At 30.1% G+C, this 21,403-nt stretch overlaps 2 protein-coding genes across 2 annotated transcripts, besides 2 other annotated features; both read right to left on the bottom strand.

Moving 5' to 3' along the window:
- Positions 1–534: part of a mobile genetic element that runs on past the window's edge.
- Positions 535–7,549: 7,015 nt separating this feature from the next.
- TVAGG3_0823640 (phosphoribulokinase uridine kinase family) lies at positions 7,550–12,136 on the bottom strand (the record flags this gene model as incomplete). Its single annotated transcript, XM_051248154.1, has 1 exon — positions 9,933–10,118. One exon carries the CDS (start codon positions 10,116–10,118, stop codon positions 9,933–9,935), a length of 186 nt encoding a protein of 61 aa, XP_051083629.1.
- A 1,519-nt stretch (positions 12,137–13,655) lies between these two features.
- Positions 13,656–13,782: a mobile genetic element.
- A 318-nt stretch (positions 13,783–14,100) lies between these two features.
- TVAGG3_0823620 (2-5A-dependent ribonuclease family) lies at positions 14,101–14,769 on the bottom strand (the record flags this gene model as incomplete). The annotated part of the gene is made up of 1 exon (XM_051248153.1): positions 14,101–14,769. One exon carries the CDS (start codon positions 14,767–14,769, stop codon positions 14,101–14,103), a length of 669 nt encoding a protein of 222 aa, XP_051083628.1.
- Positions 14,770–21,403: the final 6,634 nt, after the last annotated feature.

Here is a 21,403-nt window from a genome sequence, read left to right as displayed (position 1 = left end):
GTAAAAAATCAAGAAAGAAAAATTTTAACGTGCTTTATTTTTTCTTTTTTATAATAATACATATTATTATATAATTAACATATTCATAATGTTTCACCCTTTCAAAAATATAATCCTCCTCCTCTCAAATAAACGTACATACGGGTGGCCTCTTTTTTCAAAAAATTAAAATTTGAAATTTTGGGCTCAAATATTAGAGATTTTTTCAACCTTCAACGATATATGTTGTCTATATCAGACCTCCTTTCTTTTTGATACTTAACATTGTTCCTAAATCTTAGCCGTTAAGGCTGTTCTGAAAATATTTTTTTTTCGAAAAAATTCGAAAAAAATTCTTAAAATTCAAAAATCCCTTAATTCCTGAGGATTTTGGAAAAAAGTTTTTACATGAACATGTGTATATTATATGAAGTATATTGATAAGGTAAAAATCAAATTTTATTGCATATTCATCGAGAAAATAAACTAACGAATCCCTCAAAATTGAGAGGGTAATCCTCCTCCTCTCAAATAAACGTACATACGGGTGCACCCTTAAGTATATCAATAATGTTTTCTTAGTTTACATATTATTGATATTTGTATCATGCTGAAATGTGAGATCAATTCGATTGTATCATCGCTTATCTTGATGTGGTAAATTTTTGTCATTTCAACTATAAATGGAATAATTATAGGTTCAAAACGAACAGTGTAAATGTCGTCGAACATTTCAATGCATACGAATTTGAAATCAATATGTGTATCTTCTACAAGGTACTGATCAATGTATGATTTAAATTTTTAGAAAATTATCTCTGTTTTAGTTTAATAAAATAATATTGCGCGGTGAATTTGTATCTCAAAATTATGTAACTGTATCGGTAACAACTTCAAATGTCTTATTGACAAGATTTGTAAAAAAAAATCAAAAATATACTTGAGATCATATAAATGTGCTCTTCTCTTTATAACGTAAGAATTGATCAAAGATAACATGTGTACTACTGATTGATTTTGGAGGATTGCTATGATTAGAGACGATTTGATTAAATAATTCAATGAAAAATGGACTATTTGATTCATCAATTAGGAGATTCGATTGTTTGTATTCGATTGCACTTCTGCATTTGGTGAATTAGTTGTATCGTAAATCAAGGAAAGTTAATCATCTGCTGTGATACTCTTAAAAAATTAAAAGAACGAATTTTTTTTCTAAATACAATTAATGGCATCAGATGATTAGATTACTTTTTTAGAAATCATCAATCAAATTTGGCATATTTTTGAAAGAATATCTAAAGACAAGACACCCAATAAGAGTTTTTGTGCATACGGTTCTCGGGCGCCTATGTCACATTCACAAAGGACTCCGTCTTTATTAGCAAACTCAGAAGAAATGTTTAACAAAAGAAAAATTATTTCATCAAGACTAATAAATGTTTTAAAAAAGCAAATCACATCATTAACATATCAGTTTTAATTACAAAACTCAACGATACATAACAAATTTCTTCGAAATTTAAATTCTCATTAAAAAATTCTTTTGATACAAATTAAATAGCTACATATTCGATTTTCCCATTGATACGAACTTATTGTTTTCATTCAAGATTTACAAGAAATCAAATACTTATTTCACAACAACAAATATCTATTTTTACTCAAACACGAGCATGTATTTACTAATAAATTCATGTTTTTACATCATTACATTTGACAATACTATCAAAACAACCCCAAAATCAAACTAATTTTCGATATTCTTTATTCAGACCAGAGAATTCATATAAATCATCGATTACTCAAATTTAAGTATTCATTTAATGTAATAATTGTTAGATATTAGGCGTTTTATATAAAATTCTCCCTATTTCAAATTTTCAAGCGAATTAAGTCGATATTTCATACATTTTATAATATACAAATCATGTGTAAGTACAATAGCTTTAATTATTTACAATATTGATCATTTTATTACGAAATCCAAAAATTTAATCAGCAAAATCGATGTTTTTATATAAGATTAGAATGATTTACATCATTGTTTCCATGCACTAGCTGTTAAAATGCTGATGACAGCTAAAAGAATCGCAATTTCATAACTTGAATATAAGATTCAAATGAATCGGCATTATTTGACATTTACATCATTGAAATGTCAAATAATGCCGATTCATTTTTTTGATGAAAACAATGAAATTCAATCACGATTTCAGATAACAGTATCAAAACACACATCAACTATGAATAATTTACACTTTGATCAATACCTAATAATGTTTGGGAACTTTACAATACATCACATAATCAAACCAATTCAAGGTACAAATGTTACAGCAAGATCAACAAATAATGAATGCTTCTTATATAACTGTATATTCATCACCATTACGACCAATAGTGCCATTTATTTTACGAATACAAACAATAAATTTCTTAACTCATATTGTTCATTTACTAATTGCAGCAGTAATACAGATGGTGGATCTATCTACTTTAACTGTGATAGTTCCATTGTCCAATACCGAACATGTGGCTACAAATCAAAAACAAACTCTCAAGAAGGACATCATTCATATGTTAAATTAGTTTATAATTCAAATAATAAAAATTATCTTTATGAAAGTTCTTTTTATGAATGCGGAAATTTAGAAAAATCTTTTACAAATTATCTATTTTATGGAAATATTGAAGTTAAATCAATCAACACAAGTTTCTGTGAAGCAGCCTGGGACTCAGGAATATATTTAGGTGATCCAACAAGTCTAGGTAATGTAACATATTCATCATTTTGTAACACAACATCATATTATACAATTTTATCATTAGAAAATGGTAACTATAATTTTAATTTTTGTAATGTTTTGAATAATGAACAAAATCTGATTAGAACATTTGCATTTGGATCAACTGTTCTTATTGAAAACTGTTCATTTCTTGGAAACACAGGACCAGGAAAAGAATTTTATCAATATTATTCTGGTTCAATTACAGTTAAAGATTCTTTCTGTGACAGAATAATAGTAAAACATATCAATCAGTTACAACATAATGTTCAAAATATATATTCTATTCATAATCTTTCTCACTTTTCATCATATCTGTGTGAGCAGATTTCCTATTTTAGTTTTAAGATAAGAAGAAATATTATCACATATGATGAAATTGTTTATCATTATTCATATCATTTCATTACTTCTCTTTGTATTTCTTTAGTAAATAAATAAATGCATATTGTTCTTCCTATATCTCGATTTTTGGTTGGTTTCAAGTAGAAATAATGGCTAAATGACTTGTTATGTAGAAATATTTCTTATTTATTAAATTTATTCTTAGTACTTTAAGTCAGAACCGACGAACTAAAGAATTTACAAGATGTCGGAACTCCTTCAAGAGGAATTGGGCAGAACAAGTTGAGAATACTGATGTGTCGCTTAGCCTCCTGTGTGACTTCATAGGTGAGCGAATCACCAATATCCTTATGATAATATGGAATCGTGGACCCAGAGAGTTAAGCGCGGTCGTAGATAGAAAGAACTGGAAGTTCGTAAAACAATGAAGAGTTGAATAACATTTCAGCATTCCATTGGTATGGGAAGATGTTCTTCTCTCCACCAAATCGGACGGATGACCATCAGTGGATTGTTGTTCGAGCAGAAAAGCAGCCGTACTTGTGATCAATGATGATGCGGACGATGATACGAAGACCTGATGTTAGGAAGAGGTGGCCGTTGTCGATAACAAGTGGAACAGCATAGATTGGAGTAACACATGAAAGCTTGCGCTGATTAAGAACTTTGCAAACCCTTCGTTAAGCATTGGATCTGTATCGACTCCTATAAGTTTGCTATTATGCGAGAGGGCATTCTGTATTATAAATAAAACGCATGTGAATTATTACAATATGTTCTAGCATGATTATTAAAAATATATTGAATAGATTATTAGCTAAAACTTAAAATTAGAAGGAAATGTGCAATTAATGAGCTATGAAATCCATATAAAGATATTACTTAATTAAAATTCATTAGAAAATAAGAAGAGATTGAAATATTTTAATTCAAAAAATTATTACAGAAAAATGATGGTTTATTAGAGCAAATATTAAATCTTGTATCAGTAACAATGATTTCAAGAGAAATATTCAAAATTTAGCAAGGATTATAACAATTATCTTCGCTTGTAGAGTAGATTTCACCATTAAAGTTTGCTGTTTCAACTGCTTTCTTAACTTCTTCTGCGAGTATATGTGTGAGAAATGTTGAATAATTTGTTCTTCTGGAGTTCCGCGATCTGAATTGTTCTCTTTGAGGAATTCAATGACATTCTTAATCTTTTCATCTCTGTCTTCGCTTGATCGCATTGGAGGAGGTGCTGATGTTTCAAATGCTTTGGTGCTTGAGCGAAAGAGGAGTCTGGGGGTGTTCCTCTTGTTGTCTGTAAGTGTACGAACAATGAGTAAAGCATATGATAAGGAATTTGATCGAATTCTGTTATGGGTTTGATTGTGAATGAAGATATTCCATCTTCAATAGCAGGGTAATTCGTCCAACAACAAAAACGTATGTTCCATCTGGAATTGGCTCTGGATTATCATCTGAAATGAAATTCTTAATTTGATACTGCCTGTACAATCATTCACCAAGTATCAATACTGATTGTGCTATCTTTCATGGCTAATGATCTTTCCTACGATGGATATTTTTCCTTGATTTAACCTTGAACAAGATGTTTAAGTATATCTGCAGCAATGTATGATTATTAAAAAAGTTGTGTTCTTACGGAGATTCTGAATGAAAAAATTATTGTTCTGTTTTTGGATCATATGAAAGAGCAAAAAGGAATGTTCTAAATACAATGTTAAACATGTATTAGAATTTGTATGGAAATTATGTATTTTTTGGTATGATATAGCAGAAATAATTACATTTGTTGAATTTTCGTATTATAAAATGAGTTTAAGAGATAGTTTCAGAGAAGATTTGTAATGATGGTGAATAGTTACATCAAAAGAATATACAAAGAGTTCTAAAGTTGTTGTGTGTTAATTTATGAAAAGTTATGAAAATATTGGTATCTATTTCAAGTAACTTGTAAGAATCATAAAGTGTTGTATAATACTAATGGTGTTAGATATGTTAAACACAATAGTATCTTGTTCTTGCAAGATATGATAATTGTGAATCTGATTCATATGGTGATACGATATACGCGATGTATTCTTTTATAAGTTTTTCTTCAATTGATTTTTGATAATATTCAAATGCTGATGGTAATCGTCGTTCTATTTAAAATTGATGACAATAAGTATAATGGTTCACGTCGCTCTTCTTGAAGCTTCTAATTTGTCATAAACTTGGCTGCTTAACAATCAAAAACAATAACAGGGGTGAGGCCAAATTTTTAAATAGCCATGATACGACTCATTAAAATATTGACAAGGGAGTAACTTTCTGAAGTTTACATTTCTTTTAAGGGTGTACTCCGACCCATTCAATTTTAGGGCACATACACTGCCTCCCCTGAATTAAATATTTGAATTAAGAAATGATAATAGTATATTTATAGAATGATATGAGGTCTATTAAATAAAAGAGAATTGCAATTAATTATCACTTAAAATTTTGAAAATTTTATTGTTTTTAGAAGTATAATTTAGATCTCATTATAACTCCATATTGAAGCTTGGAATGGAGAAAACTCTTCGTGGTGCTATAGATATATAGTATATATGTACCAAGTCCATGTCTCAATATTTAAGTATTTGAGATACTTATGTTTGTTGCAAGCACTCCTAAAATTGCTGGAATTTATATGAAAAATAGTAAATGTAACTATTTTTTTTCCTCAAGAGGCAGTGACATTGCTCAACGAGATAATACATATACCTATAATACATACTAACGAAGAGCTTTGTTTCCTAAAATTCCAAATTTTTGAGAAAAATCAAATTTTGTAAAAAATACTAAAAACTTAACTTCATTTCGAGCTAAACTACGGATGTAATTTTCCAACGATAGGTGTCTCTGGAAATTGCTAGGTGTCATCATAGTGTCTTGACTTCAAATTTTTATTTTCAAATTTATTTTGCGCATTTTTCAAAGAAAAAATTATTATATCAAAACTCAACAATTAAACGGGTAAATCTAGTATAATATGTAAAGGTTCTATATAATTAAATAAAGAGATTTTATTTTTTCAAAGGTGTCTGTCAAACCACAAGACACATTCAAAATTTGAATGTGTCTGACGGTTACATAAGACACCATCAAAAACAACGATAGGTCAGACACTATTGAATTTTACCCATTTTCATATATTTTTACCCTCTAAAAATTTATTTTGCTATGCTATCTTGATATTATGCTATACGTCAAATGATATTATATGTTTATATAAAGTATATATCATTGTACTGCATTTGCCTACTTCTATAAGCATATAACATCATTTGCCGCATACATTATCCTGCATCATTATGATCTCTCCACTTGGCCATCATATGAATTCTACAATCCAGGACTGCAGTACTTATGATATTCTAACTTAGAATTCTTAAGTCTTGCACTTCTGGATTGTATCTTCTCGAATACGCTTTCTGATTTCCATCCGAATCAATTGATTAGTAGATGTAATCCAGTTCTTTAGTCTACAGGAAGTCAGTGCTTAGTGAGACTACTTGAATAGAACAGTATTAATCCGAAGTCTCTCATTCAATGAGAGGCTTCGTATTAATACTGCTCTAAAAGCGTTGTAAAAGTACTCTCTGGTCATCGGAACGTCAGCAATCATAAATTAAGAAAAAACTCAACAAGATGTTTCACTAAATAGTGAAACTCTTGCAGAGTTATCCTAATTAGGGTTTGACGTATCATTCTTTACTCACCAAAGAGTTGTTTTCAAGTATTTACTATATTATGAACAGATTTCTTTCGAAGACTCTCATTTAATTGGGGTCTTCGAAAGAAATCTGTTCATAATTAATGTATTTATGCTTTTTATGAATAAGATATTCCTTAATTAATGCAAACTCCTTTGAGTTACCTTATTGATTGAGATAGACCCAAAGAACTTTGCATTAATGTTGGGTTCTTGTAATCACCTCTAAAACAATGTATTTGAGCGGTATTTAGCTTCTCAAAAGGTACTATGAAGAGAAATTCATAGTACTTTAGGGTAGCTAATACCATTCCCCCAATTTATCGTTGGATTCTGTATATAAGTCGAAAAGAGCAAAGTTCTTTCTGAGGATCAGCTTATAAAAGATTAATCTTCAGGAAGAACTTTGCTCTAGTGTAATTGATATGCAATCTCTGACAAAATATGGATCAGAGAGTTCTTTAAAGAGCGTTTATAATGAAGTTCTCATTTTGGATAGGATCAAATTAAGAATCCAAAAGAGAACTTCATTATAAAATGAAGATTTGTAGATCCTATACCAAAAATGGTTAGGATTGTGAATGTCAGCATGTGAGCTCGGCAAACGCCGAGCAAATTGATTAAACGTACATTTCTAACGTACAAAAAAAAGGTCAAGACACCAAGTGTCTTGAGAACCTTATTTTTTGTGGAATCCGACATCCATAAGCTAAACGGAAAAAATTTGGAAAGTGATTCTCTCAGAGTAGATTCCTTATTTGGTATATATATAATCTACCGTTAAAGAATTGTTGCAATGTTCATATAGCAAGAGTTCTATGAATCTGACACTGACTCCGGTCGAATTCAATGAGTTCTATCAAAAATCGAAAACTTTACAAATTCACTTTTTTAATCTAATGTGAAGAAAAAACAACAAAAACAAGATAAATATACAACATAACATAGCGCGCTAATAATATATTGTTTCTGCAATGACAAAGAAGCTACATTCTAAAACGCATGGCTCTATTTCTTAAAACCATGTACTTCATCGAAAACAACAAATTCTTCAAAAGTCTAATAAAAAATATAACATGTATTAGATTGTTTTGCTGATACAACTATTTTGAACCAAATTCAAGTTGATAAAAATATTGAATTTTCTTTTTTTGCAGAGTTGCACACTAAATACCTAATAACTCGAAAACGCATTAAAATTACTACTGAATGCACACAAAAAGTCCAACGTGTAATTTCTACGATAGAATTTGGAAAATTAAACTTCGAACTCTATGGTTGAAACGAAGCTACTTGTCAATACTTCTGATAGTTGCTAGCATATTGAAGAAGCAAATAAATACAGAATTTCAATATAATTCTAAATGTAATAAAATGAGCGTATCATAATACGTATAGAAAGATTTTGTTATATGAGAATTAACTACAACTAGTACATAAAATATACATTCTATTATTTATTAAATAATCATGAGGGATTTGAAAAAATAATATTGATTTCTGTTGAAATTTGTGTAATCTATGGTATAATAATTTTTATCCTGCAGTAAATATATTTTGAAGGTTGGTAAGCTTGCTTTTAGAAAATGATTGCATCAATAAATGATCAATTAAAAACTTTGCCTTAAATCCGACTAGCATGGTCCAATTACTTAATATAATAGTATCCTAAATTTTGGGCGCTGATACAGCTTTATAAGGTGCCCTAGCGAGACAAACTGTCCCCATTTTTTGACCGGAGTACACCCTTAAGAAGAGAAAGTTTTTGATCTTTCACAATCTGCTGGTGATGTTTGGGAACTTTTTTATGGAACATCAACATCACCAAAACCAATCACTGGGAAGAATGTTCAAGCAACATCAACAGAAAACGAGTGTTTCATTTTTAACAGTATCTTCATTGAAATTACAACAAATAGTGCCATTTATTTTACGAATACAAGCAATAAATTTCTTAACTCAGATTGTTCATTTACTAACTGCAGCAGTAATACAAATGGTGGATCTATCTACTTTAAATGTAATAGTTCCATTGTCCAATACCGAACATGTGGCTACAAATCAAAAACAAACTCTGATAGAGGACATCATTCATATGTTGAAATATATTATAATTCAAATAATAAAAATTATCTTTATGAAAGTTCTTTTTATTTATGCGGAAATTTAGAAAAAAGAGCAACAAATCTTCTTTGGTATGGAAATATTGAAGTTAAATCAATCAACACAAGTTTCTGTGAAGCAAACTATGACTCAGGAATATTTCTACATCAACCAACAAGTCTAAGTAATGTAACATATTCATCATTTTGTAACACAACATCAAATTATTTAATTTTAGAATTAAATCGTGGTAACTATAATTTTAATTTTTGTAATGTTTTGAATAATGAACACAAAAAATCTGATTATGGAACGTTCTATGCATTTGGATCAACTGTTCTTATTGAAAACTGTTCATTTCTTGGAAACACAGGACCAGGAGTAGAATTTTATCAAGATCTTTCTGGTTCAATTACAGTTAAAGATTCTTTCTGTGACAGAATAATAGATAAAACATATCAATCAGTTACAACAAATAATGTTCAAAATATATATTCTATTCATAATCTTTCACACTTTTCATCATATCTGTGTGAAGCAGAGTTTCCTATTTTAGATTTAATGATAAAGAAGAATATTATCACAAAATATGAAATTGTTTATCATTATTCATATCATTTCATTATTTCTCTTTGTATTGTTTTAATATAAATAAATTTTTTGACAATCAATCAAATTTCAATATTCACTTGTGAATTGTTCCGTTAAAAACTTATAATTTGAATCAAAATTGAATGTTAAAAAATATTCACAGTTATTCTTTTTTGTTATACAATGAAGTTTGTGAATACAGCAATTTAACTCGTCAATATTAGTTGTATCGCGTTTCTTCTTCAGAGTTGATGCATTTTTCTTTCTTATCCGAAACTGATAGCTTGCATTTATTTTGATTAAACTATTATGAGTTTAGGTGTTTATTAAACTTATTCTTAGTACTTTATGTCAGAGACACAGACGAACTCGAAAATTCACAAGATGTGCGGAACTCCTTCAAGAGGTTTTCCGGAGAACATTCTGAGGAGTTGCTTAGCCTCCTGGGTGACTTCAGAGGTGAGTGGATAGCGATGATATGGAATTGTGGCATCAGAGAGCAAATTGAGGCAGTAGATAGAAAGAACTGGAAGTTCCTTAAGCAATGAAGAGTTGAAGAACATTTCTGCATCACCTTGGTATGGGAAAATGTTCTTCTCTTCGCCAACTCGGACCGATGTCCATCAGTGGTTTGTTTTACGAGCAGAATAGACGAGGTACCTGTGATCTATGATGATGTGGCGGATGAGACGAATATATGATGTTAGGATGTGGTGGTCATTGTCGACAACAAGTGGTGTAGGTGGAGCAACGTAGATTGGAGTGACTATGTCGCGACCAGTTGGACCAAGTAATTATGGATTCAAACTGTGAATGCCTTCAAGGATGAGGAATGTGTTGCCTGGAAGTGTCTGTTTCTCTGTTTCGATGTTGATGCCCTTGTCTTGCTTGAAATCGTACTTGCGGCGAAGAATTGTTTCCCATTTAAGTAACGTGTGGACATTATAAGCAAGAACATAAACATTGATGGCACAAATGCACTAGAAGTCGTTCTTGCCATCTGGGCCCTTTGGTGTCTTCTTGCGATCGACAAAATAATAGTTCATTTCAATAACAATAGAATAGTAACAGACAACACGAAGAGCAATGGAAAGACGCTTCACAAATGTTGTCTTGTTTGATGATGATGATTGACAGGCAATTGTAACAACACACTCACTTGGGAATTATTCAACAACTTTCTATGCAATACGTGAAAGCTTGTACTGGTGAAGAATATTCACAAACAAACTTCAAGTCATAAACTTTGCACTCAAAGATGGCTTCATTAAATTTTGGAACTGTATCGACTAAGATAAGTTTGGAATACTGTGCGTATCATTATTCATGAAGTTAAAATGGATTCTACAATCTGCATTAAATTATGGAAATTATGAAAGAAAAAATATCAATTAATAAGAAAATAAATAATAAATAAAATCTCTGTTTCTGAGATAGAAATAAATTTTGATTTCTTATGAATGAATTAAAGAGATGAATATGATATATATCATTGGATATATCATGTGTTATGAGAAAAAAATAAAATGTTAATTTCGTAATTTGAACAAATATCAAAATTAATTTCGTCTTTTTTCAATCAACTATTAGTTTGATAGATTGGAAATATGATGTGGAATTGAATGATATCTGGAAATGTTTGTCATTGAGTCTTGTGAACTTGAAATACTTAGATTGTGATGGTTATAAGACTTTGAAACTTTCAATCTTTGGAGAATAGTTTGTTTTGAAGTAAGGACAGATGGTGATGAATTTGGTAAATTCAAATGGTCCAAAGAGTAATGGTGTCAATTTAACCTTGAACAAGATGTTTAAGTATATCTGCAGAAATGTATGATTATAAAAAAAGTTGTGTTCTTACGGAGATTCTGAATGAAAAAAATTAATGGTTCTGTTATTGGATCATATGAAAGAGGATAAAAGAATGTTTTAAATACAATGGTAAACATGTATTAGAATTTGTATGGAAATTCTGTATTTTTTAGTTAGATCTAGAAGAAATAATTACATTTGTTGAATTTTCGTATTATAAAAGGAGTTTAAGAGATAGTTTCAGAGAAAGATTTGTAATTGATGGTGAATAGTTACATCAAAAGAATATACAAAGAGTTCTAAAGTTGTTGGGTGTTAATTTATGAAAAGTTATGAAATATTGGTATCTATTTCAAGTAACTTGTAAGAAATCATAAAGTTTGTATAGTATTAATGGTGTTAGATATGTTAAAACACAATCAAAGTATCTTGTTCTTGCAAGATATGATAATTGTGAATCTAATTCATATGGTGATACTATGTACTCGATGTATTCATTTATAAGTTCTTTCTTCAATTGATTTTTGATAATATTCAAATGCTGATGGTAATCGCAGTTCTTTTTAGAATTGTTGAGTAATAAGTAAAGCTTCGTGTCACTCTTCTTGATGCTTCTGATTTGTAATTAACTTGGAAGGAAGTGATTGACAATCAAAAGCAACATAAGGTGTAAGGCCACGCTTTTGGACAGCAAGGATTCGACTCATTACTTATGGTAATATCTTTTCCCCTGTTTTTATTCCTTGATGGAAGAGATAAAAAATTTTTCTTAAAAATTTTGACGAGGGAAGTAGTTTTCTGAAGTTTACAATTCATTTTAGGAAGAAAAAGTATTTAATCTTTCTCAATCTTCTGGTGATGTTTGGGAACTCTTTTACAATACACCACCTAATTCAGAACCTATTTGTGGCACAAACGTTACAGCTAAATCGACAAATAATGAGTGTTTCATATTTGAAAGCATATTTATCGCTATTACGACCAATAGTGCCATTTATTTTACGAATACAAACAATAAATTCCTTAATTCCGATTGTTCATTTACTAACTGCAGCAGTAATACAGAAGGTGGATCTCTCTACTTTAACTGTGATAGTTCCATTGTCCAATACCGAACATGTGGCTACAAATCAAAAACAAACGATCAAGGACATCATTCATATGTTAAATTAGTTTATAATTCAAATAATAAAAATTATCTTTATGAAAGTTCTTTTTATGAATGCGGAAATTTAGAAAAACCTAGAACAAATAGTCTTTGGTATGGAAATATTGAAGTTAAATCAATCAACACAAGTTTCTGTGAAGCAAACTTTGACTCAGGAATACTTCTATATGAACCAACAAGTCTAAGTAACGTAACATATTCATCATTTTGTAACACAACATCATATTATATAATTTTAGAATTAGATAGTGGTAACTATAATTTTAATTTTTGTAATGTTTTGAATAATGAACACAAAAAATCTGATTATGGAACATTCTATGCATTTGGATCAACTGTTCTTATTGAAAACTGTTCATTTCTTGGAAACAAAGGATCAGAAAAAGAATTTCATCAAAATAATGGTGGTTCAATTACAGTTAAAAATTCTTTCTGTGACAGAATAATAGATAAAACATATAAATCAGTTACAACAAATAATGTTCAAAATATATATTCTATTCATAATCTTTCTCACTTTTCATCATATCTGTGTGAAGCAGAGTTTCCTATTATAGATAAAAAGCCTATGAGATCTGCTTTTGATTTATATCATCAATTTTCCTTTAGACGAAGGCATTAATATTCATGATTTATGAATTTATATAATCAAAAAATTGTAATTAAAGACCATTATTAACGAAAGCATTCATCAATTGTTTAATATCAATTGAAATATGAAAAACTTTATATTCAAAAGATGATGCGGCTTGATTTCTCAATTTAATTTTCAAAGAGTTCGTATTTGTTACAGTGAATTTAAATAATTAGTACTGATATAGTAATGCAATAATATCGGGAACATGGCTCTTAATTTCGAAATAGGTTTTCTTTGTAAGGCATCTAAGTATTAACAAACTGATATTTCAATAAAGAGTTCAATATTATAATAGAAATTTGCTATGACAGAAAGAATAAAACTATAGCAAAAAGAATTATTGTTATTTCGATGATATTTTGTAATATTCTTCGTTTACAAATGATTGGACATTGTATCTTGGGGAGATGTTGGATAATAAATTTAACGATTTCTTATTCAATTCTATTATATCATTGCTATCTTGAAGTGGAAAATTTTTCTTAAGAGTGCACTTACACCTGTATTACATGTCCTTCGATTCAGATGTTTAAGGTTAATTTTCAATGACACTTCACGCCATTTGTCAGAAATTTGAATTAAAGTCAGATACGCGTAAGTGCACCCTTAAGAACATTTGTCATTACAAGTATAAGTAAAGACACTCAAGATGCATTTTTGTCATTCAATAATCTATTCTCTCGCTATTGCAAACAATTTCAAATGTCGCATTCAATTTCTGTGTAATACAATATCATTCACTAGGATCAGTTTATTCATAACTTTACTCACTTTTCAACATATTTCTGTAAAGCAGGATAAATATGCTTCCAATACGTAACATCATTTATCATTTTTTTAGACAAGTGCGTTAATTTTTCAAGGATTTATTATTATCGTTTTTTATTATTAAAAATAATTTTTTTACAAACAAAAAAATAAAAAAAACTCATTTATTTAAAAGAAGATTAATGATATCTTCGTTCTTTGTCTGGAGTGCGACGTCTTTAGCTGTGTGTCCTTCGCTGTCAACAACACTCAAATCGAGGTCTTCACGAGAAAGGAGAACTTTGACAACTTCGATTTTTTCGTTTTCAATAGCGTTGAAAATAGGAGTTCGCTTCATCAAGTTCTGACGGTTGACATCGACATTTTCGTGTTGAAGCAACTCTTCGACGAAACTAGTTGAGCCGCATTTAGCGGCAACATGGAGAGGTGTCCACTGGATTGAGTCGACGCAGTTCAAGTCAACGTCATCTCGATCGGCGAAAAGACGGATTAAGTCTGAGAAATCATTAGATGCAGCGATGTGAAGAGGTGTGAAACTAGAATCATCAGGAAGTTGTGGATTGACATCTTTGTCGTTCAGAAGACACTCAACGCACTGTTTGTGGTGGAGAAGAACTGCGTAATGAAGAGCACTGCGATTCTTCTTGTCGACGATGTTCTTCTCGATGCCTGGAAAACTCAAGAGAAGTTCTAAAGCTTCGAAATGTCCGTCACGAGCTGCCCGGATCAATGCTGTACGTGATGAGTTGTTAGTGGCATTGACATCAATGGATGGATCAGAAAGAAGAAGTCGCAGAACACGTGTGTGACCATTAATTGCTCTCAACATAACACTTTAATTGTCAACATCTTCTTACAGTTAAAGAATTCTGTAACAAATTCAATTTATTTGATTTATCAGATACTAATGTTTTAAAAAAGCATATTGTTTTGATCAATTTCATCTAATTCAATATTGCATTCTATTACTGCTACTAAACAATTCATTGTTTCGGCATATTCCATACAATTCGTATTTGTCAAAAAATTAACATTCAAATTCCCAAATTTCCCATGTAGGCGTGTACTGGGAGAGCAAAGTATCATGCAAGATATAGCATGTTAACTGCTTTAAATTAGTTCGGAGTGAGAATCTAAATCGCACACACTTTTCCTGTACAGTTCTACTTGCCTTATCAAGTTATGAAGAACGTATTGAGCATTCGAAGATCCATTTTCTTTTTATTTTAAACGTACAATGCGTAAAATAATATCACATAGACGGATTCTACCATTAGTTTGTATATGAGAGAATACGGCATTAAAGCACTAAGATTATAACAATTGAGTTTTTGGGCATTTTTTGATCAACTCATGGGCTGTTATGATGACTTCAATTAGAGAATCACACTTATGCGCGAAAAATATTAGATTTACACAATTGATTTAATTTTTAATGCACGCAGGACGCATATAGGATGAAGTGGTGGGAAGCTTAATACCCAGGTGTGCTGTCATTGTGATATTGCGAGATAGGAATTATATTCAATTATAATTTATTTCCAGATTGGACATCGTTATCGTGAAGAGGGGGGGATCAGAGGATGAGTTTCTTAAGGGAGTGTTCAATCATCGCGTGGAGAGGAGGAAAGATTTATGCTAGGGATGACATTATACTTTCAGTACTTGAGGTCGAGTTTTGTGCGCAATGCGGTACTAGAGATCATATTATTTTGAGACATGTGAAGCTGAGTTTTATAACAGACATGGAATAATGATCTATAGATATAGCAGCACACTAATATAAATTCTGCCAAGACTTATGATTTCTCGGTAACGCAGTGAGGAAGGGCAAGGTTGAATTATGTCCATTTTGCTGTAAATTTATGTAATGCTATTGATATTTAAACATATTGATGATATAGACATTGTGGTGGTTAGCTTATGATCAGGAACTGATTGTTTCTTTATTTAGTAAATAAGTTTGGTAGTTTGTATTGGTGTATTTAAAACAGACCTTTGATATGTTAATTTGACGTAGTAGTATATTAACTTTTGTTTTTATGACCAATGTTTATTTTTTTCTGTAGATGAACTGTTTAGAAAATATCTATATCAATTAAATATAGTAAATCTATCAAATCAGTGTCAACTTTTGGCATTTACATTAAAATACTGTTTTTCTGTCTTCATCATGTGCACAATCACAAAGAATTTTGGTAACCAAAGTAAAAAAGTTTAGGTGATTTACTGATTGTTTTGAAAGTACTGGGTGATTCCACTATATCATGAGAGTAGTATTCAACTTCCAAGATTGAGTTAAGTTTAGAATTATAAAAAAGGAAAATAATTTTTTTTGAAGCTTGGTCAAATTATGCATTGATCAAGCATATATAATATGATATATTTTTGCATATTCACTACAGCACCTAATTCAATATGTGTCCACTAGTGTCTCTCTGATTGGTGAATGATTTAGATTTAATTTGGGTCGCACACAGAGTGGATCATGGTACCTTCAGAATTGTAGATAATGACTTAGGTGTGTGTTATAGGGTCATTATCATTTGGCTACCCCTATTTAGGCTCGAAAGCAAAAATAGATATAGCAAAATATCATACTGCTGATAGTACTTTATGCTGCCGTTATGGAGGGTAGGTTTATTATCCGCTTTGATGTTTCCCCTTTGAGTGCTCAGTTACTAGTTTGAAATATTCAAATCTCGTAAGGAGTAGAAAGGAGAATCGACTTACTGACGGTGTTGTAATGGACTGAAATAATACATATATTTTATTATGATTTGATGAGTTTTACATAATAGTGATTATGTGTGTGAATAGCTCATGATTGAGGTTCCAAACAAAATTTCATTTTAAATAAAAAACATTATAGATGTTGAAATATTTGGTGTCATAATATTTTAATAAAAGAGTTTTGGCACTTTATTGAGGAGAAGATGTTTATCATAAGTGGATAACATATAGATCGAACTTATGTCGAACTTGTGATGGAGATTGTTGGAGAGAAGGGTCTGGTTAGTTGAATTGTGAATTTAATTTAGCAGAAAAAATTAGAACTTTAACTTGAAAATCTCTATAGAATTATTTTAGTCATGATTATAGCATGAGTGGTTTAGTTAAGGTAGATTTTGTAAATAAATCAAGAGGAGACTATAGTGTTGTAACGGTGACTTTAGTGTTTTTTCTTTTTTTTATAATAATACATATTTTATTAATTATAGTCTTATACAAATTTTCATGAGAAAGTAGGTTGCTCATCCCTATTCAAAAATGTTAATCTGCGAAGCTGCCTACGTCCAAATAACACGTACATGTAACTCGGGTTGTGCAACGGAGATTCTTTTATTCAAAAATTCTAAAGTATATGAGAATGTATGTGTGTGGTGTGTTTAGAAGGTTAGTGTATGGAGTTTTTATTACTGTGAGTAATATAATACATGATGTTGAGCGAACGATAGGTTGTATATAATAGGGGGTAATAGTTATGAGTGAACTCTGTTTTTGCGCACTTATATTACTAACTATGGCTCGATAGTAATCTAAGGTGGAGGTTATGTATATTGAGTGATTTGTGAAAGTAAATTTTTTTTGTTGGATATTTATAAGTGTATATCTTTTGTGCAGAAGAAAAAATATTGTATGTAGGATCCATAGCCTTAAATGGTTTTATGTTTAGGACAATGTTAAGAAGGATTAATAACTGATACGGAAAAGAGGTGAGTAATGTACTAAAGGTAATGATAGTAGGACGGTCCGGTGATCAATATGTATGAATTCCGTAATGAACGTTGAAAATGTAAAAGTAAAGCAGAATCTCACAAGTGACAGCTCTTTTTTGACATTTAGTTAATTTCTAAATTGAACGAGAAAAATGAAATAATACTAAGCATAATACAATTTCTAGATTTAATTATAATTAGGAAAGTTAGTTTTGAGAGTAACTTTCATAGGCATATAGAATGAAATCTTCTGAAAAATAATATCACATAACTCATATTATTTTCTAATATATAACTATTTTATATAAAAATCAAATTCAATGATTTAAAGGACGAGATAAACCTCATTTTACGAATAATGGAGTGGGAATATAATGCTTATCTACTATTAAACCATATGAAATATCAATTTTTGCTTTACGCCTAATTTTTGACGACAATTAGCAAAAAATTTAAATGTTAACACTCAGTCCATTTGAATATGAAAAATAAAATTGATATTATCAATGTAGTTTTATGATGTTCGAATTCTTTATATATTGGCGAGACCTCGAAAGATAGTATGAATCACAGAGTGGGTATGATTAAAATTTTCAAAAAATAGCAGTACTAGCGCTTAAAGTAGGATGAGTATTACATACGTGAGATGTTACTAATGAGAATTGAATAGTTATCTAGAGGTGAACAATGTCTATCTAAATGTGATTTAGTTTGGAATTACCAGAAGAAATAATTATGCAGTGGAATATATGGAGGCTTTCTAATAAGTTTATGAAGCTATCAAAGGGAGGTTAACAGTGGAGATTACATTGTGATTAGCTCGTAGTTTTCATTTAATAAATTGGATTGTGCAACCGCCACGTTATAAAATTGGTCAGATAACCTGAAATGTCAATATATATATAAGTTTCAATTCTTCTTCCTAAAAAGAAGTGTTATATAACTATATATTAAATTCAGTTATTATTATATTTTACTACGATTCATGGATGTGTAGACTACTCTAAAGTACTATAATGGATATAAAAGTAGAAAATATGGACACATGCACATAATCCAGTAAACATTATCTATTAATGCATGATTTTTTAGAGTATAGTGTTGGCATAGGAAAGATAGTAAAGTTGAAATTTTTAGAATATTCTCATTCAAATGAAATATAATGTTTAATAAAGTGTGAATTTAAATAATGGCAAAGATTTTTTAATATCTCGTAAATGTGATATGATGGGTGAGGGACTATATCCTAAAGATCACGAATATAAAGTCTTTACTCTCGCATAATTCGAAATCATAAATGTATTCTTATATACCAAATGTTTTAGTAGTGAGTTTTCGTACTTTAGAATCTTCTTAACGCATTTATACGCCTGAACCTTAATGACCAATAAACATCAAATGTTGGGAGTTATCTACAGTAATTATTTTGAATAAATCTGTGAACACACGCGCTATATAAATTATTGATTGGAAGCTCCTCGACCTCCGCCCTCACTATAGCACACATTATGTTATGATGATTTTTTTGTAAAATTTGAAAAGTCACGGTGCCGTATACACTTTTAAGGATTAATTTGTTATATAGATATAACTATTTATAATTACCGCTATAAGCGAACCTTTACTTAAAACAATGTTATTTCATGACGCCTATTGTATTGGAGTGTTTTCTAAAATCTTTCCAGATTTAAATAAATTGAATTCCGCCTAATTAAGTATTTCAAGATTTGTAAGGACTGTACCTTTACTTTTTAAGTTTTTAGAAAATTTATCTCAATAACTGGCGAATTTGTTGGGCGACAACTATAAAGAAAAATTTTAAAATATGTTCGGCTATCGACGGATTCCAATGGTCAAGTGTTTTCGGCGCATACCCTACACACCATAAAAGTAGACACGGACATAATTTACAAAATGATGTTCATAAACATTTTAATTTTAATTATGCTTTTATAAATCACTTGAGATTTTTTAGGAAGGCTATTATATTAAAAATGTAATAAGAATTTCTATTATAGATTTAATATTGTAAGTTTATCTAAGAGTATATAATCAGATGTATTTCAAATAAACTTCAGGATCATTGATATATAAAAACTTAAAAAAAGTATATTGAAATTTAAGATCATTTTGTTTGCGTTACTTTAAGAATTATAACAGATTAAGGGGTCTGTGAGTTTATGAAAGCAAAAAATAGAAAGAATCTATAGAGATCGTAACAGGATTATAGAGTATATAAATTCAAAAATGTTAGCATAAAGAGATCTAGTTAGAAGAAAATGGAAAATATTTTTCTTGAGGATATAATAAAAAGTTGTGATACAATTTCATAATTTAGAAGTAGATAAGATTATCATCAAATGTGTCATCATGTAACAGATAATTTAATTATTATTAGATAATTTTGGCGCTACAAAAAATCTATGGGTGACAGGCATCACTTGCTGGCAGTCATGATCCTATATGAAGTAACGTATGTAGTAATTTATAATCTCATAACTGATGACAATCCCTAAAGTCTATACATCAATTAGCATATATTAATACGATATAAGTTTATCAAATACTCAAAATTGAATAGAGCTAAACATCACATTGTGACAATTACACTATTTTAAATTATTTTCACTAATAATGATTACGCAGTTTTAATAATAGTAGAATTAACTGCATGATCCATATTGGACCGAATGGTGATCGTTGTGAACTTTACTTATTTTCATGTTAGATGAACAAAATAATGTGTATTATACACAAATATACAACATAGAGTGATAAATTAGACTCTGAGCTCTGACAATTTGAATATCCTAGGAAAGTTTAGAAGTGTGATCTAGTAGAATAATTACTAAAGAGCGACTGATCAGTTTGAGTGACGATTTTTGAAATGGAGGGTTTTTGGTTTGTCAGTAGATGACAATAACTCCAGAATATGATTATTGAAAACTCAAGGTTTATTTAGAGAGAGAATTTGTTAGTATAACATTTATACGACACATTAAACAATAGTTTGTGATTGAACTGAAATCTAGGTTTTATGAAGGATTTGGATAAGGAGTTATGAGAGTGACGCACGGATATTGCAACAATCAATAAGGATACTGTAGAGGAGATATAGTATTGAAACTAACAAAAGTATAGAAGTCTGACGAATATAAAAGGTCGAGCATTGAGCGGTTATGTGCAAGAAAACACTATTTCGTGAGGTTTACATATAAGGAGACGTGTTTCATATTAGATATATAGTCATTTGCAAGTAATTAACGATGGATATTAAGATCATTAAAAGGATAACCAGTACTGCACAATTCTTAGATGTGATCGATCGAAATCCATTAATCAATACTCCCACACTCACCTCTACCCATTCAGCTCGCACCCCACTCTCGCTCTATCCCCACCTCCACCTCACTCGCACACTCACCCATCACTCTCCACTCCCCGTCAATTATTTGGAGTATCTTGATATTTTTTGTGCCTGTTGTCGGCCTTAGAGATCATCGAAGGACCAACTGAGTATATAGCTCTAATAATATGTGTTGAATCCACTCCTGAAGTTATATAGATCTCTCTCTGGTAGTGCAGACCCTTCTCACACTCACTGTAAACGTTCTTATATATAATATTACTTCAACATCTTCTTACAATATTATATTTCGTATATGTAATATCTGACAAAAAGTACTAGTTTATTAATGGTAGTCTATACTAAAAAAATTGGTGGAATGTATAGTGAGATCTTAA

Source organism: Trichomonas vaginalis, chromosome VI (assembly GCF_026262505.1).
Source record: "Trichomonas vaginalis G3 chromosome VI, whole genome shotgun sequence".
Taxonomy (NCBI): Eukaryota; Parabasalia; order Trichomonadida; family Trichomonadidae; genus Trichomonas; species Trichomonas vaginalis.
The sequence above is the reverse complement of the archived record's forward strand: the minus strand, read 5'-3'. Positions and strand labels throughout refer to the sequence as shown.